At 48.0% G+C, this 26381-nt stretch overlaps 2 protein-coding genes across 5 annotated transcripts in view; both read right to left on the bottom strand.

Moving 5' to 3' along the window:
* fbxo11b (F-box protein 11b) overlaps window positions 1-10549 on the bottom strand; it is a 13574-nt gene extending 3025 nt beyond the window's left edge. Inside the window, exons 1-19 of one of the 4 annotated variants that reach the window (XM_076033476.1) lie at window positions 10246-10549; window positions 8826-8989; window positions 8531-8612; window positions 8199-8340; window positions 7965-8094; window positions 7118-7201; window positions 6866-6998; window positions 6607-6713; window positions 5586-5697; window positions 4307-4413; window positions 4078-4215; window positions 3750-3967; window positions 2569-2749; window positions 2333-2455; window positions 1516-1601; window positions 1352-1428; window positions 434-577; window positions 221-331; window positions 30-137 (exon numbers count right to left, since the gene is read on the bottom strand). In XM_076033476.1, coding sequence (XP_075889591.1) covers window positions 30-137; window positions 221-331; window positions 434-577; window positions 1352-1428; window positions 1516-1601; window positions 2333-2455; window positions 2569-2749; window positions 3750-3967; window positions 4078-4215; window positions 4307-4413; window positions 5586-5697; window positions 6607-6713; window positions 6866-6998; window positions 7118-7201; window positions 7965-8094; window positions 8199-8340; window positions 8531-8612; window positions 8826-8989; window positions 10246-10333 — 2335 coding nt within the window. In that variant the 5' untranslated portion in view covers window positions 10334-10549. Of the gene's footprint in view, window positions 1-29; window positions 138-220; window positions 332-433; window positions 578-1351; window positions 1429-1515; window positions 1602-2332; window positions 2456-2568; window positions 2750-3749; window positions 3968-4077; window positions 4216-4306; window positions 4414-5585; window positions 5698-6606; window positions 6714-6865; window positions 6999-7117; window positions 7202-7964; window positions 8095-8198; window positions 8344-8530; window positions 8613-8825; window positions 8990-10245 lie in introns of all 4 variants that reach the window. The other 3 variants (XM_076033477.1, XM_076033478.1, XM_076033480.1) reach the window with 3 other exon arrangements.
* Window positions 10550-12894: 2345 nt separating this feature from the next.
* fshr (follicle stimulating hormone receptor) lies at window positions 12895-25685 on the bottom strand. Its single transcript, XM_076033481.1, has 14 exons — window positions 25527-25685; window positions 23056-23127; window positions 22071-22145; window positions 21491-21565; window positions 21332-21406; window positions 20049-20123; window positions 19650-19730; window positions 17862-17930; window positions 17651-17725; window positions 16400-16585; window positions 15656-15876; window positions 14914-15095; window positions 14640-14831; window positions 12895-13500 (listed from the first exon to the last, which is right to left on the bottom strand). The coding sequence occupies exons 1-14, from the start codon at window positions 25643-25645 to the stop codon at window positions 12967-12969; spliced, it is 2031 nt and encodes a 676-aa protein (XP_075889596.1). The 5' UTR covers window positions 25646-25685; the 3' UTR covers window positions 12895-12966.
* Between the last annotated feature and the right edge of the window lie 696 nt (window positions 25686-26381).

The raw sequence follows: 26381 nt of genomic DNA, 5'->3' as shown, positions 1-26381 counted from the left end.
CACACACACGCCGACTGTGCAGCCGTTACCTTTCATGGTGACGTTGACCCCCGAGGCCAAGAACAGGCCTCCGAAGCGGTTGTTGAAGATCTGGTTTCCCTCCAGCGTGGCCGTAGCGTGGTTCGTGATTTCGATGCCTGAGGGGAAAGATTGAATAAATCAAGTGGCGTCACAATGAGTTCCTTTTCCACCGACTTGTGGACTTGGAAAGCGGGCCGACCTGCAGCGAAGCCGTCAAAAATGCGGTTCTTGCGCAGGATTGGGTGGCTGTTGGTGCTGATCAGCACGCCGGCCTGTGCGTTCCGGAAGATGTCGTTCTCCTCCAGCAGACCTGAGCAACAGAGAGAGTTTTTTTTTTTTTTTTTTTTAATAAGCCGATGGCACGCGTGGGGCCAAACGACAGCCGACTGGCCACAAGGCGGCGCTAGCGGACCTCTGCCTCCGTTGAAGATGCAGATGCCGCCGTCTCGGCCGTCGTGGATCTTGTTCCGCCTCAGCGTGGGGTTGCTGTCCGTCTTGATCCACACGCCCGCCATGGCGTTGTCAAAGATCTCGTTGTCCTCGATGAAGCCCAGACCTGCCAGGAGAAAATGATAAGGCATTAAAAACGAGCCAATTCTTCTTCTTCTTCTGTGTTTACTAATCTAGTGCAGGTTCTGGATGTTCTAATACACTGGCAGTGGCGAGGGCTGAGTTGACAGGAGGCAGATGATGGCTTATACTTGTTCTGAGTTACCTGTATTACCATACGTTCTACTTGTATTACCCTTAGGACTGATACATGCAGTAGATATTTCTCTTTTATTGTGACTTGGATATCATGACGTTTCCCTTCTTTTTTTTTTAGGGGTTTATATTCTTTGTATATACATACACACTACCAGTCAAAAGTTTGGACACACCTTCTCATTTTTGTAGTTGTTTTATCTTTACGACTTTCTACACAGCAGATAGATACTAAATACATCATATATATGAGTAAGATATATGTAATTATGCAGCAAAGAAAAACTTTTTTTTTCAATAGAAAACGTGCTTGAATTATGTTAAACTTTTAGTGTTTCCTACATAGTTGCATATGTGTTTATCTGTAGTTTTGATGCCTTTCAGTGAGAAACTGCAGTGTTAATAGTCATGAGAATGAAAGAAAAGACATTGAATTCATAGGCGGTGTCCAAACTTCTGACTGGTAGTGTATGTATATCCTGCCAGACCTCTGTAATAACCTGTTAACTGCATGGTCTGTCACAATCTATTAGAGAAAAATATATGGATAAAAAAAAAAAAAAACAAAACAATTAAAGGTGTCCAGAGTGAGAGCAGACAGCAGAGAGCAGAGAGCAAAGCAGACCTGAATTGTAGACCAGAATCCCTCCGTTCTGACCGCCCCAGATCTTGTTGCGTCGGATCTTGGGGTTGCTCCCCGTCCTGGAAAACATCCACCAGCAGAGACTTTGAGTGCGGACGCAAACAGCAGGTGAACGCAGGCAGAGTTTCAAGAGCCGCCGTCCTCACCTTATCTGCACGCCAGAGTACATGTGGTTGTAGATGTCGTTGTCTTCCAGCACGCCGTGTCCGTTGTCATAGAAATAGACACCGACCTGCAGAGAAACGCACACACACGCACATAAGAAAACAAACAAACACACAAATACACAATTATGGCTCCCGCGAGTCAGTTTACAACAAGATGAGGAGGTGGCAGGGAGGCGAGGACGCAGCCAAGCAGAGTGAACCGAAGACAGCTGCAGGAAACGATCCCCCGACTCAGAGCAGCACCACAGCAGTTGGTTTTCTGCTTGCAGGATTAAGTAGCTGATCCACTAAATGTTTTTCCTGTGCGACAACAGGACACAAAACTGAATCACGCTGCTCGTTGTTATCCTACAAAATCCAAGGAGGATGAATCTTAAATCTCAGGACAAGTTGGAAAAAAAAACACCTAAAAACCAAAATGTTTAAAATAAGAGCGTGAAGCAGGTGTTGACACAAGCCGTGTAGACCAGCTAAACCCTCTGTGATGTCACAAAGGGCACAAGCTATATCCCATGTCCAGCCAGAACTTTGCTCTACCTTTTGAGATCACCAAAGTCCAAATATAGACATCAATTTCAGCAGTTTCTTTTTTATTAGAGAATCATCCAATGGAAGCAGTCAGAGCAGAGGACCTTCAAATGAGCAGGATGGGCCTTTAAAAGCTTCCTTCCACAGCCTGCGAGGCTGAAACACGATGGGATCCAATCACTGCCACTGCTGCTGTCTGGCTGCTCTCCAGGCTGCTGCCTCCCGCCCTGCTGGGTGCGACTGAGTGAGCGCCAGTGTGCGGCCGTACCTGCTTGCCGCTGTGGATGCGGTTCTTGCGGAGGACGGGCGTGCTGCCCGTGGTCACCCACACGCCGGCCAGCGTGTTGCTGTAAACCTCGTTCTCCTCGATCACGCCCTGGCCCTTCTCGTGCTGGGACACGCAAAAAGCAAAAAGAGAGAGAAAAAAAAAGAGAATCGGCCGTCAGTCTCACCCGGGCGGCCAGACTCGACCGATGCCGTCGGCCTTCCTCGCCGTCCACTCACCACGTAGATTCCTCCGTGCTGCCCGTCGTGGATCTTGTTGTGCCGTACGATGGGGCAGCTGTTGGTTCGGATCTGGATGCCGGCCAGGGCGTTGCCGTAGATGTCGTTGCTCTCTATCAAGCCCCGGCCGTCCCCGAAGATGTACACGCCGCCTTGGTTGCCGTTGAATATGGCGTTTCCGCTGGGAGGAGGACGGAGAGATTAAAAGTAAGTAAGTGCTTACACATTTTATTGACATAGCGCCTTTAATACAAGAAATGCAGTTGAAAGGCCACGTTTAGACTGCCAGCCGAAATCCGGTTCTTAGCCCGTCCAGTTTCAAACTGGATGACTCTTTTGCAGTCTGAGCAGTCACAAATGGCGTTAAATCCAATTTATTTTTTTCGGTTTTGACCGTCGGTGACGTCACTCAAGCGACGCAAGAGCGGATGCACCAGACCAGACCAGCAAGAGCGGATGCACCAACGTAATGGTGCAGACAGAAGCAGTAGAGACCAGCAGTACCTGGACAGAGGAGGAAACTCATTGGCGCATCAGTGTGTGGTGAGATGGCTCCATTCAAGCCAAGCTCCAGGCCATGAAGTGCCGCTGTCGCAATGATATGACGTCACACACTACGCCGTTGCTACAGCAACCTGTCAGATGGCTCAATAATGTGGCCCAGTCTGAACAGACTGCCACATCCCATTTGGACACTTGCTAAAAAACAGTGTGGACAGTCAGCCCTAAAAATCGTATTTGAGAGGGAATCGTATTTGAATCAGATTCGCCTGCAGTCTGAACGCAGCCAAAGTGCTTCACAGTAAAACATAGGAAGAGCGGATAAACCTCAAAGGAAATATATAAGAAATACAGGGAATGTATGGAACATGTGAAATGAGCAGCAGGCAGGCATAACTAATAAGGCATAAATGTATGAGACACTTCAGAACAGTAAAAAGTTAAAAGTTGATAGGAAAATATATAAAACATTGAATGGGCAGATCAAATATTTCATATCAGTTTAAGGTGCACTGGTTAAAAGCTAATCTAAAGTAAAGAGATCTTCTTTTAACAATATTTCCCTAATATCTACAGGCAGTGCATCCCATAGCTTTGGAGCATCATTTACAAAAGCTGCACTAAAGCCTCGATTCTGCACGCCGACTCCGCCCCCTGTGAGCCACCCCCCCCGTCCTCACCGTATCGTGGGGTCGCTGTTGGACGTGATCCACACGCCGGCAAAGTTGTTGGCGTAGATTTTGTTCTCGATGAACTGGCCCCGCCCCTTCTCGTGCACGTAGATGCCCCCCGTCTGTCCGTGGTGGATCTCGCAGCGCACCACGGTGGGGTTGGCGTAGGCCTTCACCTCGAAGCCGGCGATGCGGTTTCTGTGGATGTTGCAGTTCTCAAAGTAGCCCTGCGACGAGAGAGCGGAGGGAGGGAGACAGCCAATCACTGCAGCAGCCCGTCACCACCGTCAGCCAATCACTGCAGCAGCGGTCCGAGTCGCAACTCTTTGCCTCCTACCATGCCGTGGTCGAAGGTGAACACGCCCACGTCCCGCCCGTGGTGGATGTGGTTGCGTCTGATGATGGGGTTGCCGTGGTTCTTCACCCAGATTCCCGCCAAGGCGTTGTTGCTGATTTCGTTATCTTCGTAAATTCCCTTTGGAAGCGAAAAACCACAACATGGTTAAAACACGTGCTCGTTTTCTGCCAGTTCTCGATGCCGTGGACGGCAAGCGGCCCATTTGTACCTGCGCGTGATCTGTGATGTACAGTCCGACGTTCTCGCAGTCGCTGATGTTGCAGTGCTTGATGGTCGGGCACGCCCCCTGGCCGCTGACGCACACGGCTGAACCCACTGCGCAGAAAGTGAGAGGACACGCGTCAGTCGACGGCCAGTGTTCTCCCGAGGGGCCGCCTACTTTGAGACGTCGTCAACGGAACCCTGGCGGTCGGAGGAGCAGCCGGCAGAGAAACGTCATCGCTTCAAGACAACTTCCCGGCTGACCCGAGTACGACAGACGCTTCCTTTCACACAATACAAGAAGCTGCTGCGAGGCTTTTTGTGCCCAAGATCTAAATTTTAAATTATAACAAAACACACCAATTATAAATAACTCGAGCGTTGCGCTGACTCAGTCACTTCCTTTCACAACCAGGAAAAGAACTGAGGTCAACAACCATCTGGTCCAAATGTGTTTGCCGTAGTTAAGACAGCAGCACAACCGTAGCTGCGTTTTCATTACCCCTAGAATTGCGCAAAACCTAAACATCGCAATAAAAACAACTGGCAATAGAAACGCCTGAACTTGGAGAAACCTCTCAAATATCACTGAACGGTTTTGCCGCTCTCGTGAGAGGCTTTTACAGACGTATCGACACAGAGGTACATCGCAAAAGTGTCACGGAAACACTTACACGCATTTACACGTCACCCAACGTGATGTACGGGGTCACGTGACCAGTTCACTTCAAGCGGAAATGGTGTTACGTTTGGACGAAGGAGGAAACTGAATACTTTTTTTTTTTTTTTTTTTTTAGAAGTAATCAAAGAGAAACATATTCCAACCATTCCTGACAGCAAACAAACGAGAATCACGGCTTCATTCAGTGGAAACGCCTGCAAATCGCAACATTTTAGAAATATCGCTTTTTATTTTGCAGAAAAAAAAACTGTCATGGAAACGCAGCTTCAAACTGCTCCAATTCAACGACACCGCCAACAACTTGACTTTCCAGCAGTGCCAGACATTACCAGTTGCAGCCACTGGCCGAGCTGTGACGGTGTGAGACCAACAGCTCCAGACAAACATCAGCTCCCAAATTCTTGCCGTGGACACAAACGCTGCGATTAATTATTTACGTTATCTGAAATATCATCTTCATGGCTCAAGTGGCCTCCCAAGACGACGACCCTCAGGAAACTGACACGCCTGCGTGTTCACAAGCAGGAAGATGCATCGTAATAACGACAACATGACAACAGCCGGACCAGTGTGTTGTTTGTGGATCAGGTGCACGATGTGGTACCTGTGCACGTGGAGCGGATGATGCAGTGGTCGATGTTGGGGCTGCAGTTGACGGTGATCTCCAGACAGTGGTGGGCGTTGTGGTGCTGCGCTGACTTGTCATCGGGGTTGAACTGACAGGAGGAGAAGAAGAAGAGTGGTGGGGGAGTCAGAGAGCTCACTGGTAAAACTTCAGCCCGCCCACCACAGCCAGGCTCTCTCCAGACAAACTTTCTTTGAAGCGCGACGACAGCAACAACAACGACAACACAATCATTAAAAATCTGATAAAGAAACTAAGAGGTTGAGGGACCTGGGAGGTCTGATTATTTCACTCCAAAAATGACATTTGCTCATTTTTAATTTATTGGAATTGTTTTTTCTCCTCTAATTAACATCACATTGATAGATTTTTTTGCAACACAACAGCATCTCCAGACATACAGGTCGTGTCTGTGCCGTGTGTTGCAGCTACTTTGTTTTGCGCGGGAGGGATTAGTGAGGTAACAGGTGCAGGTGGCCACACGGGGGGGAGGTGGAAGGGGGGAATGTCCCGTCCTGACAAACCTCCCACATCACCTTCAACGCCATCAAATCCCGCCGTTGCAACAGGACTGCAATTTAACACCCAATGATCTCATGGTGGCAGGTTCAACAAATGAACCTTCAGAAGTGGCTGACGGCCAGAGGTGGAGTAGTTTTGTCAGCTCAGCTGGAAAAAAAAACGCTTTCAAATGCTTAAGAAAACATCCAATTTGTAGCAGCACCATATAAATGTTGGCCAGAGAGCCCTTCTTTAATCCAGAGACAAACCTCTTCCAGCTAGTTCTCAGACGCCCACGAGCGTCTTTACCAGTTTGCTTTTCGTCATTTGTCTCATTTGTGACTTCTGCTCAAACACAAGCAAAACCACAGAGACGACCGAGGCGGCGAATCCAAACAGCGGTGACAGAAACCGGGCTCGTCGGTTGGAGGGGCCTACAACTCTACGACCTGAGCTCCATCGTCTGCATTTGGGTTTGCTTGAGATTTTCCCCGCCTACCTTGATCGTCATGTATCCCACGTAGGCGTCCTCGGAGCCCTCCATGAAGACAAACGTGGAATCTCGGGTGTTCTCGATCACCACCTTGTCTGCCACTTTGCCTGGAGCTGAAGGAGGGAAAGCAGAAGAAACCCGTCTTCACCCTCGCACAGCTGAGAGCATCTACACCCCCCCCCCTCCCTCCGTCCGTCTACAGGAAGGTATTGATCTGATGCTGCACGGGCGTGAAGATGACGCCGGAGCTCACGAACGCGCTCACCTGCACCGATCATGGTGATGGGCGATTCTATATAAATCCACTCGTCTGTGTAGATGCCGGAGTGGACGAAGATGAGGCCGTCGAAGTGGGCCTCCTGCACTCCGCCCAGAGCGTCCTCGATGGTGTCATAGTACTGCAGCGGCAGACAGACGCACAAGCGGAGAGATTTGTCAGGGAAGAACACAAGAGGAGAGAGAAACACGTGCAGGTTTTCACATTGGGACGGCGGAGCAGGAAGTGCGGTCAACTCACCAGCATGTTCTCTCTGCCTTTATACCTCCCAGGGTTACTGTAGAAGTGCTCGGCGAAGCCTGGTTTGACATGAGCTCCTTTATACTGCAAAAGAGAGGGGGACGGGAGGGGCGGAGCGGGGTTCAGAGTGCATCACTGTGACCAAACGGGACACGAACGTGACACCGGTACAACTGGGGCATGAAAACAACTGGGAGCACGAAAGAACGCATGAAAACACAACAAAATGCTGACAAACCACCCTTAAATAACAACTTCATAGACAACAAAATGCTTGTTATTGAAAAGTATTTTCCCTATGTCTAATGAAATGGTAAAAAAAAAACAACCAAAAAAACATGTTTCTCATCACGTTCAGTTCTTCATGCACACATTACCGGCATAATTCTGCCTAATTTGAAATATAGCCTCAAAACAACAACAGCGTCACGTGCACACATGACAAGGATCCCTCTGCAGGGGAGTTAAAAGCCTTCATTGTGAGAGTGCTGGGCTCTTAATTAGGAAAACTGATGTTAAGAAACCGTTTCCAAGTCGGGCTGCACGTGAAAGATTGGCTTCTGGGATTTTCTCTTAGATTCTCCAGGAAACAAAAATATACAGAGGTATTTTTCCCAATCCTTTTGTTTCCATTTGTTGTTGAGAGCTGCTGGTTAAAGATATTTATATCCAAGTATTACCTTTCGGGCATGTTAATTATCAAATCAAGATCCTGGTTGACTTTTCAATAAAATTCATAAGGAAACATAAAACGTCTGACTGCACTACAACAACTTTGCAGCTCATCTGCAGGGAGGATTCCATCGATGTTAAAATATCACAGATGAAACTCTGAGGTCAGACTTACAAGCTGCTGGAAGCTTTCCTTCCATGGATTCGGGTGCTCGTGCTCCTCAGGGCTGACCTGATAGAACCTGCCCGGCTCAGGGTGCATCATGGGACGCGTGTATTCAAACACCTCCATGTACAACCGCTTCCTTCAATATTCAAGAGCACAAAAAAAAATCTTTGCACACCGTTTTTAAAAAAGGGAGCAGGGGAAAAATGCAGAGTGGACTTTCCACGCCGTCAGCAGACTGACCAGAGGATGGGGTCGTTGGCGAGCTGGCTGAACCTCTTGCACACGCAGGCGGCCTGACAGAGATCCTGCTCCAGCAGATAGGAGAAGATCTTCAGAACTACCTCGTCTGGAAGCTTCTGTTGAAGGTACTGCTCTGCTGGTGCTGCTGAAACAGACACAGACGCATGCTCACAACCTGAGCTTTAATAACATTTCAAGGATAATTTAACTATACAATGCTACAACGGATGAGGAGATCAACCCAATTGGTCAAGGAAATAATTGTGCAAACAAACAAAGATCTGAAAAGCAATGTGTTTTGTTTCCCTGGATGCAGAGATTAAAACACACACCTGGCAGGTCGTGGCTCTTACCGGACACTCGTGCCCGCTTGGCCCTGTGACCAAACACCTCTGTTGACGAAGTGGAAGCTCCCTGCATCAGAGTCACAACAAGACATACATGTTACACAAAATCAGTGCAGAGAAAACCCTCTCCCAATACAAAACCCCATGCCATCTCGAGAGAAAGGTTGAAATCTGCATCATTACCAAACAAAATACACTCTACAGTCTACATGGACCTAAACACAGAGCGGTCCTTCACCACATGTCAGCGACATGACACAGTAATGTGCATCAATCTCACCTCCATGGGGCTCTTGCTGGGGCAGGCAGAGGCGGTGGCGGAGGCAGCGGCGGTTCTCTTGGGAAGCAGGGTCTTGCGGCGAAGCTGGTAGGGACTGTTCTGAGCGCCGGGACCAGACTCCTCAAAAGCCATCTCTGCTGCAGCAGCTGCAGGAGCCTCTTCATCTGGACACAGAAGAGGCAAACAGATTCCCTATGCATAACGTCGTCCTGTGAGCGGGCTCTCCAACGCACAATGCATCTGAATGGGGGGCAGCGCCGCACAACGAAGCGGCCCTTTCTCCTTCTAAAAAGGCAAACCGTGCGGTCCGTGTCTGCCCTAATTGAAAGAAACAACTTGGCGTGTCGTGACACAGTGAGGTGCATTCGGCTCACTTGCAAAAAAAAAAATTGTCATTGCGCAGGCTAACACTTTGGGTTAATAGGTTGGCACGGCAAACAAAGGTTGGTGAATCATGAAGGCAAGATGCAGCCCTGGAAGCACCTCTGGCGGTCTGAGAATGAAACCAGAACGCGGTTGTCTCCCACCAACGTCGGGGCGGTGCAGCATTAAGCCTGCTTTCTGCACCAGACGAATGGGCTCCGTCATTTACGGCGCTGTCATGTACAAAAAAAAAAAAAAAGGGGGCTGTGAATGGAGTCGAGCAGACGTGCGGCTAGCGGCTAAAGTGAACTGCGTAGCTGGCAAATCCGCGGTGTAAACAAATCATGCTACCGCTAGTGAGCAACGCGAATGTGGGGAAAGGGACCAGCAGGATGTGTTTGTTGTGTTGGCCTTCACTCCATAAAACCCCCGTGTGCAAAACACATGAAAGCAAACGCATTCAAATCACGCAGTCACTTCCAGCTTCACAGCTGATCCGAACGGCCTCCTGACGCCGGGGCAGCTAGCCTAGCACCGCAGCCCCGTTCGCCGCTAATGTTTTTGTTAACGTTACACCCCAAAAATGGCAGTCAGAACAGAAGACGCCGCAGATTTACACCCTCGAAATCGGGAGTGACAGCTGGGAATGCGACGGCCGTGTAGCCGCGCACTGTGTGGTTACGACGTGTGCAGTGGAACCCGTTGCAACCGCACTTGAGTCGCCCGAATTAGAGCCATTAATGTTGACGGTATGGCGACATACGCATTACGTTAAGCGAAGACGATCACCAACACACACACACACACACACACACACACACACACATCCTGCTAAGGCTAGCTGGCTGGCTAGCCTGCGCTGCTAACTAGCCCCGATCACTCAAGCCAAACAAAGCGCGGCCTGGCCTGAGCCACTCAACAAGAGGCCTCGCGTTTTCCTGCGTACGACGCAGGCTCTGTGGGCGGAGATAGCCGGCGAATAACAAAGGAACGAGGTTCGCGAAACGACAGCTGCCGGCCCGACTCGGTTTTCGCTAGTCGCCGGGGCCTAGCTCACCTCTGTCCCCGTTGTTCCGTTCGGGCTGCACCGGGCGCGGCCTCGACACTCGCCTGGGTCTCCTGTTGGTGGCTCTGACGGAGTTCATCTGGGGAGTTGGTTGCTGAAAAATAAGACGCCTATCCTCGACCGCTTCCAAATTTGCCCCTATGCCCGAACTACCACCCGGATAGCCTCTTCCCCAGCGACACCCGAACAAACTGCGATCAAAACCCGCTGGTATTTGGGTTGTAATCGCCTTTTTCTCTCCGTGGTGAAACAGCTCCCCCAGTATCGCCGCTCGGTGCCAGCTTCGTCTCTGTCTGTAGCAGGAGGAGCCATTAACCCACACGGGAAACAATCGCGAGAAAAAAAGGAAAAGAATACGGTGGCCCTTCGACCAATCACGCGCGATGTTTTAAGCGCTCCCCCCTGCGGCGGCCAATTGGAAGGCTCTTTTCATTCGGCATGACGAACCTTTCTGTTGCGTTTCGGAATCGGTCAAGCGGCGAGTCTTTCGGCTAATCGGGCACCCATGCCACCTTTTTTGCACCCTCCTTAAGACTGATAGTCTTTCATGTTGAGCATTCAGAAAACATTTAGCACATCAAAGAGCGTGATTTCCTAATGTGTTGATTTAGAACATGGTATAATGGCCCTAAGCGTCAGCAGCGGAGTGGCCTGGCCTTGGATCATTCCTGTGGAGAAAGGTTAGTTTTGACTAGTTTACAGTTCGTACTGAATGTCCAAATGAGGTGTTACATTGTAGTGGTCCTATAATGTTGTCCCCTGGTAGTAAATGGGAATAGTAAAACAAAGGGAATTTAATAATTTAAATGACAATAGAACTGATATGAAATACTACAATCTCAACTGTGCTGGTATGCTGTACTTAATCTCTCAGTCTCTGTGTCTGTCTGTCTCTCTGTCTCTCCCCCCCCCCTTTCTCTCTCTATATATAAATATACAATAAAGCACAACATACTTTCAACATATTTTAAAACGTTAACACGTTTGCATCCATGAAATAGAGACAACATATACACGTATATATGTATTTCCCCCCTTTGTACTTGATATTATCCTTGACTAAGAGCGCTGGTAGATTTGGAACGGTTGATGTGTTATGGAGCCACTAGAGGGCATTGTTGAGCCACAGACGATTTGACAGATGACACAGTTAACACTGAGCCTAATCTGTTTTAGTGGGTGGTTTGGGCCAGTGCTGTCAGGAGACGAGCACTTCACCTTCATTTTGGCGTTCAATAAAACGTAAATTGTTTTGGCTCCTCTCCCCAGCTAAGGGCTGTTTTGAATTGCTTCCTCCATAATGACTAGACAAATGATGACATCTAACAGTCTCCAAGACTAAAATAAATACATGCTAGTTATATTGTATTGCTTTATGTCTCTTTATGTTTAATTGCATCCCATATCTTAGAACGAAAAAGAGGTCAGAAGGCCAAAACAATGACAACTTAAAAAAATATAATATATATATATATATATATATGGCGATGCATTCTGAAAGAAATTACCAAAAACATTATTTGGAGAACAGGAGGAATTATCTCAACTACTTTGAACAGTATACTAAACGGTTTGTCACATTGACTGCTGAGCGATATATTTTTAAGCACCATCAAGATGAAACGTATAAATGACGAGTTGTAACTTAGGTGAAATGCTACCATTAAAGCTGCGACTTAATCAGTTTGCAAAACTGGTTACATATTTTTTTAAATAGCAAAATACAGAATAGAAAAGACATAAAAGTAAAAAAAAACAAAACATGCAGTCACAAAATTTCAGGCAACCAGACAATAATGTAAAAGTAAAAATAAATATATAATTATGTAAAAAAAAAAAAAAGAAAGAAAAAAAAGAACTCAAGCTTTTAAAAAGCTCAGGCAGTACCATCAGCGACGCCACCTGCTGGTAGACGGCTCCTAATGAGCGAGTAGCCTCAACGCCTGTACTGTAGGAGGCACTGTGTGTGCGTATCAGCGGGATGAACTCGGACGCCTCCCCGCAGCTGCAGCCTTGAAAGCCTGGCTGCCTTATCTGGTCCCTCCTCCCGCACTCAGCTGGAGGAGCAGCTGGCTCCCTGGCACACGGAGCAGAGGGCAGCGTGCTCGCTTTGTCCTTGGGAGCTTTGCATTCGGTGAAGGACAGCGCTCCCAGATTAAAGGGGGCATTGCGGTGTGCGTGTGTGCGTGTGCGTTCTTTCACATTCATCACCAAAAACTTTTTAAAAATGAAAAGCTAATAACTAAAGGAGCCTGGATGTGTAATACTAGCGGTAACACTCATCAGGATATGTAAAGTAAATTATTAACAACATTGGTCATTTGCAAATGGTTTTACAGCAGCAAACACCTTCAGTAGGAAAAGACCGGAAAAGCAGTAGTTTGATTTACAGCAGGAGCTTCCGTCATTAACAACCAGACCATCCAGACCTCGAGTGTTTGAGGAAGGTTGTTTTTTTCCCCACTGGTATATGCGGACATTCCACGGGTCACACGTCATGACCTCCAGACTGCAAAGGGACGGACAGACGGCATTTCTTTGAATGTGAGATGATGCGTGAAAGCAGGACAAAAAGGAAGTTTGTTGCTTCTTAGAGGTTCCTTTCAACCATGATTGCCGTCCTTCTGGTGTGTCGACCATCACAAAATGAGCACCAGGGATTTTATATCTCCAAATGAGGGTCCCCAAAGAAACAACAGGTATTTTTCAAGGTCACATCTCTTGTTTTCCCACCAAATGAAAGGTGTTTGCCAGGGAGTCGACCATCACCTGGCTGCTCTTCGGAGACGTCCACGCAGGTTGTTGGGACATACTCTCAGTCCGGTAGATCTGCGCCCGGGTCTTGAAGAGGCCGAAGCGGGCCGCGAGCAGGAAGAATTCCCGCCTGAAGGCGCGCGTGAAGAAGGCGTAGAGGAAGGGGTTGCAGCAGGAGTTGATGGGGTAGAAGAGCACCAGCAGCAGCTTGGCCTCCGAGACGGTGATGAGCGGCAGCTTGAGGGCGGCCGACACGGCGAAGAAGGAGATGGGCGCCATGCACATGAAGTCGGTGAAGATGAGGACAGCCATGCGCTGGGCCACGCGGGTGTCGGCGTTGGCCGGCACCGCGCTGGGGTTGCGGACGCTCATGTAGATGCTGAGGTAGCAGCCGCACACGCAGACGAAGGCCAACATGTTGAGGACCAGGAGGGAGACCACGTAGAGCTGCGAGGCGGGGGAGTCCACGTCCATCGGCAGGCAGATACACACCTGCAGCAGCGCGCACACACACACACACACCTGGCTCGACGCTTATTTTTTCACTCGATACCCACGTGGGCTGCAGTTTCTTTGCAGCAGCTGCAGCTGAATTACAGACTGGCTACAAACAACAGATATATGGTTAAAAGGTTTATAGAGAGAGACTTTGGACCGTCAACATGTTTAGAAGGGTGGTCTCAGAAAGCGAAGCCAACATCTGGTTTGGGGGGGGCTTGATTGATGCAGATTATTGTTAAAAAAATAAAACCCTGCTAGTCCCGTCCTCTCTCTACAGGAAGGTTGCGGGTTTGATTCCCATGTACAGGGCCCATCTGTGGATGGTCTGGCTCCTCCCACAGCCCAAAGACATGAACATCAGGCCACTCTAGCACTCCGGTGTGTCTGTAGGTCAGTGGTTCTCAAACTTTCTCTGTCTCGCCACACCTTGGAGGAAGAAAATGTTTCATGCCACATTTGGGGCTTCTTGAGGGATTCCGATGAACCTGCAAGTGGTCCCATGTCTCTAGGACAAAGTTGACTTTTGACCCCATAGACTTGCATGGCATTAGGGTTAGCGATAAGGCTGGAATTAGGGTTAGGGTTACCTGCCACACGGGATGACGATGAGCGTTACGTGCGCTAAATCACAATATCGCGTCAGTCGCGGCGTAGATCACGTACTGATGCAAAGGGGTTTGATTACGTTCTATCAGCGCTCGAAAACTGTTCATTGTCCTCTGCCTCTGGCCGCGGAGGTGCACCCCGCTTCAAGTGTGGCGTGAACGACACCGTCGTTCCGCAGCTACACGCGGAACGATTCTACAGCCAGAAGTGGCCAACAACTAAGACTAACAACTAACACTGGCCACCGCTGGACTCCTGAATTCTTCTTTTCGCCCCTGTCAAATATTTGCCCATCCTGTGTACCTGAGCAGCGTTTTTCTTAGCTACAACCTACTGAACACTTGTTTGTTAATTGTTCCGCCGTGGAAAAAGTTCCGACGTGAAAACATTAGTTCCCCCGGGTGCCCCGTCTCCCTCTCGCCCGGTGTTTCGCGCCCCCCTAGACGTGACTCTGCGGGGGGGGGGGCGCCACCCACTTTGAGAAACACTGCTGTAGGTGCAGGTGATTAGACCTGAGCGCCCACCTTTCCGTAGCTGCTCACCCCCACGGTGGGCAGCAGGGCAGCGAGGCAGGAGAAGATCCAGCCCGCCGTCATGGCGGCGCAGGCGTGTCTCAGCCGTAGCTTGCGGTCGAGCCGCAGGGCGTGCGTGATGGTGTGCCAGCGCTCCAGGGTGATGGCGGTCAGCGTGAAGACCGACAGCTCGCTGGCAAACACCTGCAGCCGACACAACACAGTGAGTTTCTAAAGGAACAGAGGCAACAGCGCCCCCAAGTGTACCAGACGACTAACTACACACCGTGAAGAAGCCGGCGGCGCTGCAACCCGACCCCGTCTGCCAGTCGACGGCGTGGTTGTAGTAGCGGCCCCTGGTCAGCAGGTCCACCGTCGCTATGACCACCAGGTAGACGCCCATGCAGAGGTCGGCGAAGGCCAGGTGGCACATGAGGAAGCGGGGAACGGTCAGCTTGGAGCGGCTGCCTGGGGGACGAACAGAGGGAAAAGGGAATTGTGACAAGAGCGGAGACAGTCTGGAGAAAAGGTGGAAAAACTAGAGCACAGGAGGAAGGAGGAGGAAAGGAAAAACAGGACGAGTTGGAAAAAAGGAAATGAAAAGAAAAGAGACAAAAAAAAGAAGGGAAAAAGCAGGGAAGAGATTAAAAGGGAAGAAGAATGGACCTAAGTTTCAAAGAGTAGAAGCACATAAAGATGAGCTGGATGACTGGAGAGCCTTCAAAGTAAAGTTTTAAAGTTCAAAAATTAAAATTTCAAAAGTATAAAAAGGTTGTATTGACATTTAAGGTGAATGGATGGAGAGTCTAAAGTGTCATTAAATGAAGGACAAAAGTGAAAAGTAAATAAAAAATAATTATTTTATTTGGTTTTATTTTGGCATTATGAACTATGAACCTATATGAATATGAACCTTTCCTATTTTTAGGAAAGGTGTTCTGTTGTTTCATGTCCACTTTAAAATGTCATAAAAAAACAAAAACAAAAAAACAAATGTGTGTGTGTGTGTGTTTGTCGTTTGTTCGTACCCATCAGGACCAGGAGCACGGTGCCGTTGCCCAGCAGCGCCAGGACGGCCACCATCCAGATGACGACCCTCAGCAGCTCGGAGGACATGATGTCCTCGCAGGGGTTGAAGTCGTCGGGCACCGGCGTGCAGACCACGCCGGTGGCCCCGGAGCAGTGGTCCCGGTAGAAGAGGTGGTCGGCGGCGGCCTCGGCGTGGAAGCACAGCTCGCTCCTTCCCGACCTGACACGCACGGGTGGGGCTGTCAGTGGGCGGGACGCGACCAGGAGCATCCTCCCGTGTTTATGACAAAGCTACGCTTTCACTGAGGTGAAATTGTCCCGTATTTGCGTGAGAATCAACAGTAATCAGTGAATTGTCAAGTGAATGACAGGGCGCTTTATACAAAAATTTACTGTTATTTACTATTTGAACATTGCTGTTGTGCAGTTGAATATAAAAGTGGATGTTATTTTAGAGGACGATTATTTTAGAGTACCTCGGCTTTTGGGGTCACTGCTCAGTATGTTTTCACTACAGAGAAAAATCAACATGTAGAAAAATACTGAAGTACATTTCAGAACCTGTACTTTCTTACTTTTACTTGAGCAAAGAATGTTTTTTCTTTTACACAATTATCTGTTCTTTTACTTGAGTACAAAATACTACTCAGTGTTTTTGTGTTGGAAACCGAGGCGTCCCGTTTTCCAGGGATGCAATAGTTGGCAAGCCTAAACAGGAACACATGTGCAGGCCTCCTACTCACCCGTTCCTGTGCATGCGGAGGAAGGGGCAGCAGTGCGAGTGGTAGGTGAGGATGGCCTGCTGCAGGCTGGAGAAGAGCTGCACTGGCGGGAGCTCCTTCAGCTGGAAGGTGGACTTGGCCGTCAGGTTCTTCAGGCCGCTAAGGACCTGGACCGGCAGGGAGCTGAGGGCCGTGCTGGATACGTCCCTGGACAGATGGACAGACAGTCACACACACACACACACACACACACACACACACACACACACACACACACACACACACACACACACACACACACACACACACAAACACCGGACAGCAGCATTAACGCGAGACGGAGCAACAGATTAGCGGCTGAATTCAAACTGCTGCGAAGAAGGACTATAATTTCCTTTTATATTCCCCCCCCCCCCCCCCCCCCCACACACACACACACACACACGCACACACATTTTAGTTTTTACAAACTACTTTTCTTTCATTACCCTCCCAAAAATATTTTTGTGCAACTACTTTAAGGTTCATTTTTTGATTTTCATTGTTGTCACATTGCTATGTGAAGCTCACAGGGTATTATTTTATTTTGGGGGACAACTATCAGTGACGGACCTGCATCCAACACTGAACTCCACTAAAATCATGGATCTATTATAAGAACTGGATACCAGAATGGCAATATGCTGACACGCCGATTTACCCCAGTGGCCACTCGTGGTACTGCAACAAACAAAAAAATCCCATGGGCCCAAAAAGCCTTTTTCCCATGGACCGCAGTACAAAAATAAACGCCTTTGAAACGGTTGACAGGACTGTGACCTGAAACGCGATTCATAGCAATTTATTTATTTATTAATGTAGATTTTTCCCTTATGGTCTACTAGTCATTGAAAAAATAAAATTAAAAAATAAATTAAAAAAATGATAAAGGCCAGAAAATCACCAGAAAAGAGTTTCCCAGGGTGAGGTCAGAACATTGTACGTGCTGCTGTGTCTCAGCTCGTTCTGATTGACTGAATTTTCTATTCCATTTCCTTCCGAAGCCTTTTTGTTTTTGTTTTGCTGTGCTCAGCTGCACTCTGGTGGTGAAAAAAACCTGCATATTGCCACATTAAAATCGCCCTGTGTCCTCAGCAGAACAGTCAGTGGAGGAGCTTTTGAAAGAAACGGAGCAGCAGCGGCAGCCGAGAGGAAAACACTCAGACAATAGTGTGGCTTTGCTCCTGCAGCAAACAGGTGGGAAACCTGATGACTTCCTTGTGTCATGCTTACAGCGCCACCAGCTGGCTGGAGCCTGCAAATGCGTTCGGACTGATGTGATGAAGCTCCTGGTTTCCTTTCAGGGATCTGGGAAGAAAGAAGCACACCCGCATCAAAAGTTGTCGTTATTTGGCGAGTAAATCATTATTGTTTTTCCTCCTCCCCCGCTGCCCCCCCCCCCCCCCCCCCAGTTTGTGTAATTGTGTCTCAGTCTGTGACTCACAATCTGTGCATCCTTGTGCCGTTGAAGGCGTCACTCGCCACCTCCTTGATGCCATTTCTGGTGAGCCGTCTGTCGGGAGGAAGAGGAGCCAAAGCCACAAACATCAAGCTGTTACTGCCACAGACAACCCGTTCAGTTTCGATTCTAAAGAGGCGTTTTTTTTTTCATCCCTTTGTGTGCGCTCAGAACCTTTCACACTGCAGCGTTTTGACTTGAAAGGAAGCCGACGTCGTGTGAAGCCACGGGGACGGGAGGAGCTGTGTGTGGGTGTATGTGTGTGTGTGTGTGTGTGTGTGTGTGTGTGTGTGTGTTTTTTGCCCGAGCACGATTTCACCAGCGGGAAGGAAGCTGTTATTTGTGGAAACACGCTCGTGTTGAGAACAATGAAATAAATAAAAGTCAGTTTGACACTGTTTTGCTCGACGCCCAGCTGCTGATGCAGCTTTCGAGGCTGAAATCACTGGCATCCTCCCCGCACAGCTCCTCCACCCTCATGCGTTTTCAGTTTTACAGCCTTTTGAGTAATCAGGTAGGCAGTTGGCATCTTTTTATTTATTTTTTTGATTATGTAATCTTCTCTCAGAAACACAGGAAGTGACTACGGCTGTGACCGTAGCTTGTTAGAAAGAGGATCCACTTCAATGGGACATTTTTCTCCAGAAAGAAAGAACAAGGAAATTAACTGGAGGTTTTCATATGTCCGTTTTCATATCTTTGTTTTCCCTCCAGGAACAGCCTCATAAATCAAATCTCTGTTTGCAACCTACTGCAAAAGCTGATGTTTTGCTGGACCTTTCAAATGCAAGGTGGCAAAAATAAGGCATTCTCAATGGTCTGAGCCAGCACGTAGCAGGGAGTACGGTCACTGACCTTGCAGAGGGATCAGCAAGGCCCTTTGTGACATCACAGAGGCTGATTTCTAGAGCGCTGTTTTTTTTTGGTGTTTTTTTTAAGAAAACACGTTCTGGACTTTCTCATGTCCGAGGGAGTTCAGGACAGATGGGAGACACAGATTGTTGGGAGGAAGTATTAACCGAGTGGCTAAAGCAGAAGATGGGACTTTGAAGTGTCTCACGTCATCCCAAATGTGAATATTTGGGCCCAAATGGAAAAAAAAAAACTTGTTGGTGATCATCTGTTCCGCCAGGCAAAGCTCGTGAACGTTCAACGTGAAGATGTAGAGGAGTCAACACAGGAGCATGACAACGCAATAAACAATCACACACACTCACATATATATTAATTAAATATGTTATAATTAGGCCTTGCGATGAGCTGGCGACTTGTCCAGGGTGTCCCCCTGCCTTCACCCTATGACAGCTGGGAGAGGCTCCAGCAGACCCCCAAGACCCTGAGTGCAGGACCAAGTGAGTATTGAAAATGGATAGATGGATGGACATAATAATTAAATTGGCTGTGCATAACAATAGTTGGCACTTGTCTCATCTAATGACATTATTGTCAGTCGTATATGCCATCATCGTTATAGTTGCTGCAAGAGTTGGAATTTGCATTATAAAACTGACAGTGGAAGCTGACGAAAATTTCATTCCTCCTCTCTATATATGTATGTGCATGTGTGTGTGTGTATATGTTTATGTATATGTACATATACACACACACACATATATATGCTTAATATGTGTGTGCAGTCGGACATGCAGAAGTGAGTGAAGGAGGGCATTGCAGCATTTCAGCGAACATTCGTCACTTCACACATGCTACCCACTCGGCCCTGCGAGGGCCGGGGTGGGGGTGCACGTTTCTAAAAACTGTGGTGTCTCTTACATCACGTCGATGGTTTGCGCGCACAGGCCTCTGAAAGCATTGGCAGGGACGCTCTCTATGTGGCTGTTCTCGTCCAGTTCACTGCGAGTGGGGAAAAAAAACAAGACAGAGAGAAAACAGAGGAAACGGTAGAAAGATTTGATGAAAAAACATCATCAGCTGCGCACAATCAGAATGCCCCTCCAGATTTTGTTCGGCTTCGAAGGCGGCGAAATCTGAGAGAGGGTTGTATTTCTAGTATTTCTGTTCAACGGCACAGGCTCAGTGCGTAGGTTTTCATCTGCTAAATAATAAAACGGTGTGCTTCTTGTGCCTATAGGCTGCAACCCGTCAAGGGAATAACAGCGTGTAGGCGTCTACTGCTGCTGCTGCTGCTGCACGTTCTGACTAAAGCCTTACAGGAGAAAGTAGTCGGCCGCCGAGCAGATCTTGGTCAGGTCCGGGAAAATCCTCAGCCCCGTGTTGGAGATGGTCCTGTGATGGTGCACATCGAACAACGGGGTCAGCTGTGCAAGTGAGTCACAGCAACAATGAAACCTGCCGCATGGAGGCCAACACACAAAACTCTTCTCTTAGCGATCAGCGCTGACCTGTGCATTTCATCACAAACGAAGGACGATGACTCGGAAAAATGGATGAACTACAGCTATTTTATGACTTGCTTGCTGTTAATATAATTTCTTCAAGTTTGGCGGGCCGGATTAAAAAGCTTAACAGGCCGCATATGGGCCCCCGGGACGTAGTTTGCCCATGCCTGGTCTAGACTCAGCGAGTCAGCTGATCTTACCATGTTGGCTTGACTTGAAAGGATTTTCCTGCCAGGGGCGCTACAGTGGAAGCAAGGGAAGTTTCTTGTGTCGTTGTGCAGATTAGTGTTGTCAAGCCACTAAACTTATTTTTCTTGCGTCCCAGTTCTTAGACCTCTGGGACACTCACAGCTCGGTAAACTCTGGCTGCCTGCGACTGGAACTTGCACTGTGAATTCTGGCAAACAAAGGGAATTGACCCTTTATAGCAACATTTCTTTGTTGAGCGGGGATACGGGGGCGGGAGAACGCTATCGTGGCGGTGGGGGGGTTATGACTGCCTTCACGCGTAGTTTGGGGACCTCTGCTTTATAGGGGGAGGAACCATATGTGGTCATATGCAAAGGTGTATTAGTACACACAATAACGTAACAAAATTTAACATGGACTGATTTCTTGCTTGAGGAGGTTGAAGCTCTGTGTCTCGGTGCTGTATCCTGGACTGTTTGACTCATGAGGAGTTCCTCATTACAAATGTCTTAATGTCCAGAGGGAAATGAAATCTTTTCTTTCTTTCTTTTCTTTTTTTTTTAAATAAGTTGTCAAAGGGCAAGGGACTGTGTTTGGAGACTCATTTGACCATAATTTAGCCAAAAAAGCCAAAAGGTCTCACACGAGATGTCACCTTTTAAATCTAATGGCTGCACTAAGTGCCCCATACAGGGTTTAATACAGTCACAGTCATGATACCTTTTTTAGAACTAAGAAAGTTGCAAGTTTGTGTACTCATGAATAAATAACCTCACTGCTCGTGTGGAGGGTCTGTCTGGGCCAGTCCCGTCACTCTGACCCACTTTGGACTCTTTGGAAAACACAAATAGATGCAGGAAGTGCTTCTTTTTTCTCTCTCTCCTCCGTCTCCAGCCGGTAACTCACAGATACTGCAGCTTCACGATGTTCCTGAAGGCATCTGGATGGATGTGACTCAGGTGTTTTGACTTTTCAATGGTTCTGAAATAAACACAGTGGTGGAGCCACCGTCAGCGGCTGTAAACAGGAAGCTTTCCGAGCAGAGGACAGAGTCACACCGCTTACATCTCCACCAGCTCAGGCAGGTCCGAGAAGGCCGACGCCCCGATGCTCTCCAACGCCACGTTCTCGGAGATGTGTCTATGTGGGGGGGGGGGGGTTGGACATGTACATAATAAATAAATGAGGAGCAGCTCACGGGAGGGATGAATCGATGCAAAACAAAGCTTGATTCTCATCTTCGTTCATTATTCAAAGGATCCAGTGTGCACGATTTGAGAGCCTCTAATGGTCAGAAAGTGTTTTTCATGCAAGCTTCCTGTTCATCCCTGTTCTTTCTGACGCCAGACTGGACCTCACAGCCACCTCCCAGCTGGGCAACATGGCCAAATTTGTCCAAACATTGTTTTGTGAGCTGACAGAAAACAGTCAATTCAAGAGATTCATCATTTTCAGCCTCTTTAAACCTTGTGTTAGTCTTTCCTGTCCCTGTTTGAATGTCACTGACTGGCCCTTTAACGTGTTTAGAGTCCGTCCTCAGCTGTTTGGGTGCCGATCTCCCTCAGAGGTCACAGCTTGTTCCACTGCACAGACTAAACATGTTACCACACACACACACAATAAAACAGTGTGACTATGAACTCACATGTAGGTGAGCCGCGGGTGGGCGGTGAAGGCGAAGGCACTGATGTTCCTCAGAGCCTCATTCTTTGATATGATGCTGCAGGTGGGTGGAGTCACAGAAAACACAACCATTAATCATCTAACAACAACAACAACAACAAACGTGACAACAATAATTGCTCTCCAGAAGACGACTATGTATCCCAGGTGTGAAACCGAACTTGTGTTCTGGGTTTTGGTTCTGGACCCACTGGAGACTGACTGGGTCCCTGCTGCCAGCTTGTTGCAGGACGAGTGTACGAGGAGATTTGTATCCCCTCGAGAAGGTGTCCGGTTGGAGGAAATCATTGCGGCTGTTGTGTCATCACAATCTATTAAAGCCCCCAGTGTGTGAGACAGGCTGCCATCTAGTGGCCAGGAGGGGATATTGCAAAAAAAAAAAAAAATCTATTTTTTTATTGATATCTCCCAAACCTTGATCAGATCCACAGTCTGGGCCACCGTAGAAATGTGATGTGGCCTCCTCACAAGTAGAACCTCTGGCTATAAGATGACGTATGAAGCTCTGGTGGTGTTATTTCTCCTGGAGGTGGCGTCTCACATGACACGTTCTCTCTGTTAGTTGACGTCCAGACCTTTTATTAAGTATTAGTATTAAATCATGAACTGCCACTTTAATAAAGCAATAACTAAATACCTCCAAATGCATTTTTATCCAAAAAAATGTATCATTGGGCCTCGATTAGAATAACCTGCTGATTTGCCACACGAAGGAACAAAAAAAAGTACCAGAAAGAAGCCACGACCAGCTGTTTTTCTTTTGGCAGTGGCTTCCATGGCTGGTTTTGGCTACAAACACAGATTCTCCTCCACACTCCTCCGCTCTGCTCCACTCAGATGATCCACGTCACGGCGGGAGGGTGGAAGGGGTGTTAGGGTTCCGACCTCCTCGCTCAGTTGCGTTTGCTAACGACAAATGGCTGGATGTGTGATGTGATGTGACTTACAGGTGCTGGAGGTGCTGCAGGCCGGCCAGGGCTCGGCGGGGGATCCCTGCGATCTGCGTCTGCTTCACTTCCCTGGTGAGAGGAGAGAAAAGAAAAAGCAGAAGAAAATGCAGGTGGTCAAATTGTGCAACCTCTGAGCGTTTGCTGACGGGCAAAAAAAAAAATTCCTCCTGCAATTTTGCTGTGTTGTTCTGGTGATGCTCGAGTGGGCCGAGAGGAGTCCGGCTACTCACTCGCTTCTCTTCTCTTCTTTTCTTTTTCTTTTCATGCAAGCAGCTGCAAACTGTTCAGCGTACAGAACGTCTAGACACCAAGCCCAGATTAATTGCCCCCCATGGGGTGGCTGGAGACGACATGGAAATCTGTCCCTGCAAACGTGTAAACATCCTGACTGTTCAGCCTGAACCTCGACCTTTTGACCTTCTGAGCAGACGAACAACAGAAGAGAGAACACACATATCGCCACCACCTGGGGGCTCGGGGAAACGCCTCCTGAGAGAACCTGCACGTCCTCCGCCCTGTTGAGGTGGGTGTGTGTGTGTGTGTGTGTGTGTGTGTGTGTGTGTGCGCGTGTGCGCGTGCGCACACCACCTGTATTTTTGGATGTCTCTGTTATTACTATTATCATTATTATTATTTTCAAGAGATTGCACACTGTTCTAGGGCATCTATGTGTGTGTGTGTGTGTGTGTGTGTGTGTGTGTGCGTGTGTGTGTGTAGCCCAGATGAACGTCCGCTCCCCAATACTGGCCTTGAGATTCCGTCCAAATGTTTCAGCGGCCAAAACAACAGGCTGCTGTTTACCCTCCACAGCAATTACACTCTTTCACCTCTCTTCAGATCTGTGCCATGCTGATAAAAAAAACAAAAAAACTGAGAAAAGAACGCCAAGGCCCAAAATAAAAGAGTCCGAAAGTAACAAGAAACCCTCCAAAACAGAGACAATAATGGATGTATTTTTCACCCAAAACACTTCAGCAAATGATGTGAAAGTGCCCCTAAAAAATGCCTGCCACTCTTGCTAGCCAGTGTCGCTATCCACCTTGCGAGCCACGGAGGTAAATCTTATTCAGGTCTTGATGTTGAAGGATGTGTTGGTTTTGTACATGAAAAAAATAGTTGTCATTTTCAATATGATGTTTTGGTATTTGATGTTTTTCTGTTTAAAGTTTGGAGAAGAAAAACAAGATGTAGAAGTCACAAGTGACGACAACAGCAGGGAAACTGCACTTATACGAGGCTTTTCAGCACCTTCAGGGTGACACAAAGTGCTTTGCAGAGTCTCTCGTTCACGCGCACAAACACAAAGTTACAGAAAGCGACGCGGCGCTGAATGCTGGCATTTCCTCTCCAGCACTACAGACGTTCAGGGCGACAGATGAGTTTGCACAACCTGTCTGCAGTGCTGTGCGTTTTCTCCTCAGGCGATCGGCCTTCATCCATCCCACACTTCCAAGACGTGCATGCCAGGCTAACTAGTAACCCTGCACGGTGCAGAGGTTGTGAGTGTGAACGTTCGCTTTGTGTTTGCAGCGAATGGTCCTCACTGACACAGTGAGGTTCACTGGGTGAAGCTGAACATGACGGTAAAGATGCAGCGCTGGAGGGAAAAAATGGCTGTTCAGTGTTGTGGTGATCATCATCATCATCATTATCATCATCATCATCATCATCATCATCATCATCACCATCATCATGGCTATTGTTACCGTCATCATCATCACCACCATCAACACTTCTGTCATCATCATCATCACTATCACCATCATCATCATCACCACCATCAACACTTCTGTCATCACCATCATCATCATCATCTTCACTATCACCATCATCATCATCACTATCACCATCATCAGCACAATCATCATCATCGTCATCACAATCATCATTATCAGCATCATCATTACCTTTATCATTATCATTACCATCATCACTGTCATCATTATCAGCAGCATCATCATCATGGTTATTGTTATCGTCATCATCATCACAACCATCAAAACGTTTGTCATCACCATTATCATCATCATCATCATCATCACTATCACCATCAACGCTTTTGTCATCACCATCATCATTATCATCATCACCATTACTATCGCCATCATCATCATCATTATCAGCACCATCGTCATCATCATCACTATCACCATCAACACTTTTGTCATCACCATCATCATTATCATCATCACCATTACTATCGCCATCATCATCATCATTATCAGCACCATCGTCATCATCATCACTATCACCATCAACACTTTTGTCATCACCATCATCATTATCATCATCACCATTACTATCGCCATCATCATCATCATTATCAGCACCATCGTCATCATCATCACTATCATAATCATCATCATCATTATCATCACCATCATTATCATCATCATCAAACTTTATCAGACAGGGACTCGACAGGTGTGTGTGTGTGTGTGTGTGTGTGTGTGTGTGTGGATACTCACAGACACCTAATGTCTGCAGGCATGTTGGAGGGGATCCGTGGGACGGAGGGTCTCAGCTGGTGGCAGACTGAGTGGCTTTGCTGGACCATCATCACGGCCAGGAGGACCATCACCATCATGGCTGCACCACTTTGTGTAGTCGACCTCGTCGCAGCTTCAGTTCACCTGTTGTGTCGAGTCCCTCTGAAGGCCCTCGGGCTGAAGGAGCTGAAGGAGCTGAAGTCGGGAGAACCTCCCACAAGTGATAGGAATATGTTCGTCTGGCTGTCCGTCCTCTCTGGGTCGGTCCTCTTTGGGTCCGTCCACTCTGGGTTCGTCTTCTCTGGGTCGGTCCTCTCTGAACTTGTCCACTCAGTTTTCAGCAGCAGGACAGTGAGACTTGCAGTGAGTCAGTCGAGTGTTTTGGTGCTTCCTGCAGCGCCGCAGGGGAATGACGGGGGCGTGTGAAAAGCTTTATGGGTGCTGAGGATGTAGGAGGTCTTTGCTGCGTCTACGTGTGTGTGTGTGTGTGTGTGTGTGTGTGCAGGCGCGCGCAACCCCAGTATCTGTTCTCGACTGTTTTTTCATTGTTTAATCTCCAGTGGGACAAAATACTGCCAGCAAAAGACAAATCTGTTCCACCAGATCGTCTGATCTATGTGCCTATCTACCAATCCATCTACCAATCCATCTACCAATCTATCTATCTATCTATCTATCTATCTGTCTCTCTGGGTTTTATGGGTTTGTTGTGATGTAGAAAGTTGAGAAAAGTCGGAACAGTTCATTCCAGCGTGGTGACGCAGATAAACGCTGACCAACTTGGAAACACGCGTAATGCAAAAAGACACTGTTGTGACTGCCCCCTGGTGGCTG

Source organism: Nelusetta ayraudi, unplaced genomic scaffold (genome assembly GCF_046127955.1).
Source record: "Nelusetta ayraudi isolate G7.1 ecotype Tasmania unplaced genomic scaffold, CSIRO-AGI_Nayr_v1 ptg000042l, whole genome shotgun sequence".
In the NCBI taxonomy this organism is placed as follows: domain Eukaryota; kingdom Metazoa; phylum Chordata; class Actinopteri; order Tetraodontiformes; family Monacanthidae; genus Nelusetta; species Nelusetta ayraudi.
Note: the sequence above shows the minus strand (reverse complement) of the source record. Positions and strands in the feature narration are given on the sequence as shown.

What these genes read in the sequence shown, in the direction of transcription:
- fshr (XM_076033481.1), bottom strand. Translation starts at nt 25,645, where the DNA reads ATGATGGTGATGGTCCTCCTGGCCGTGATGATGGTCCAGCAAAGCCAC. An exon ending in TCCAGCCAGCTGGTGGCGCT is followed by an intron (nt 16,586 to 17,650) that starts GTAAGCATGACA and finishes CCATCTGTCCAG; the next exon opens with GGACGTATCCAGCACGGCCC. An exon ending in CTCCGCATGCACAGGAACGG is followed by an intron (nt 15,877 to 16,399) that starts GTGAGTAGGAGG and finishes CGTGCGTGTCAG; the next exon opens with GTCGGGAAGGAGCGAGCTGT.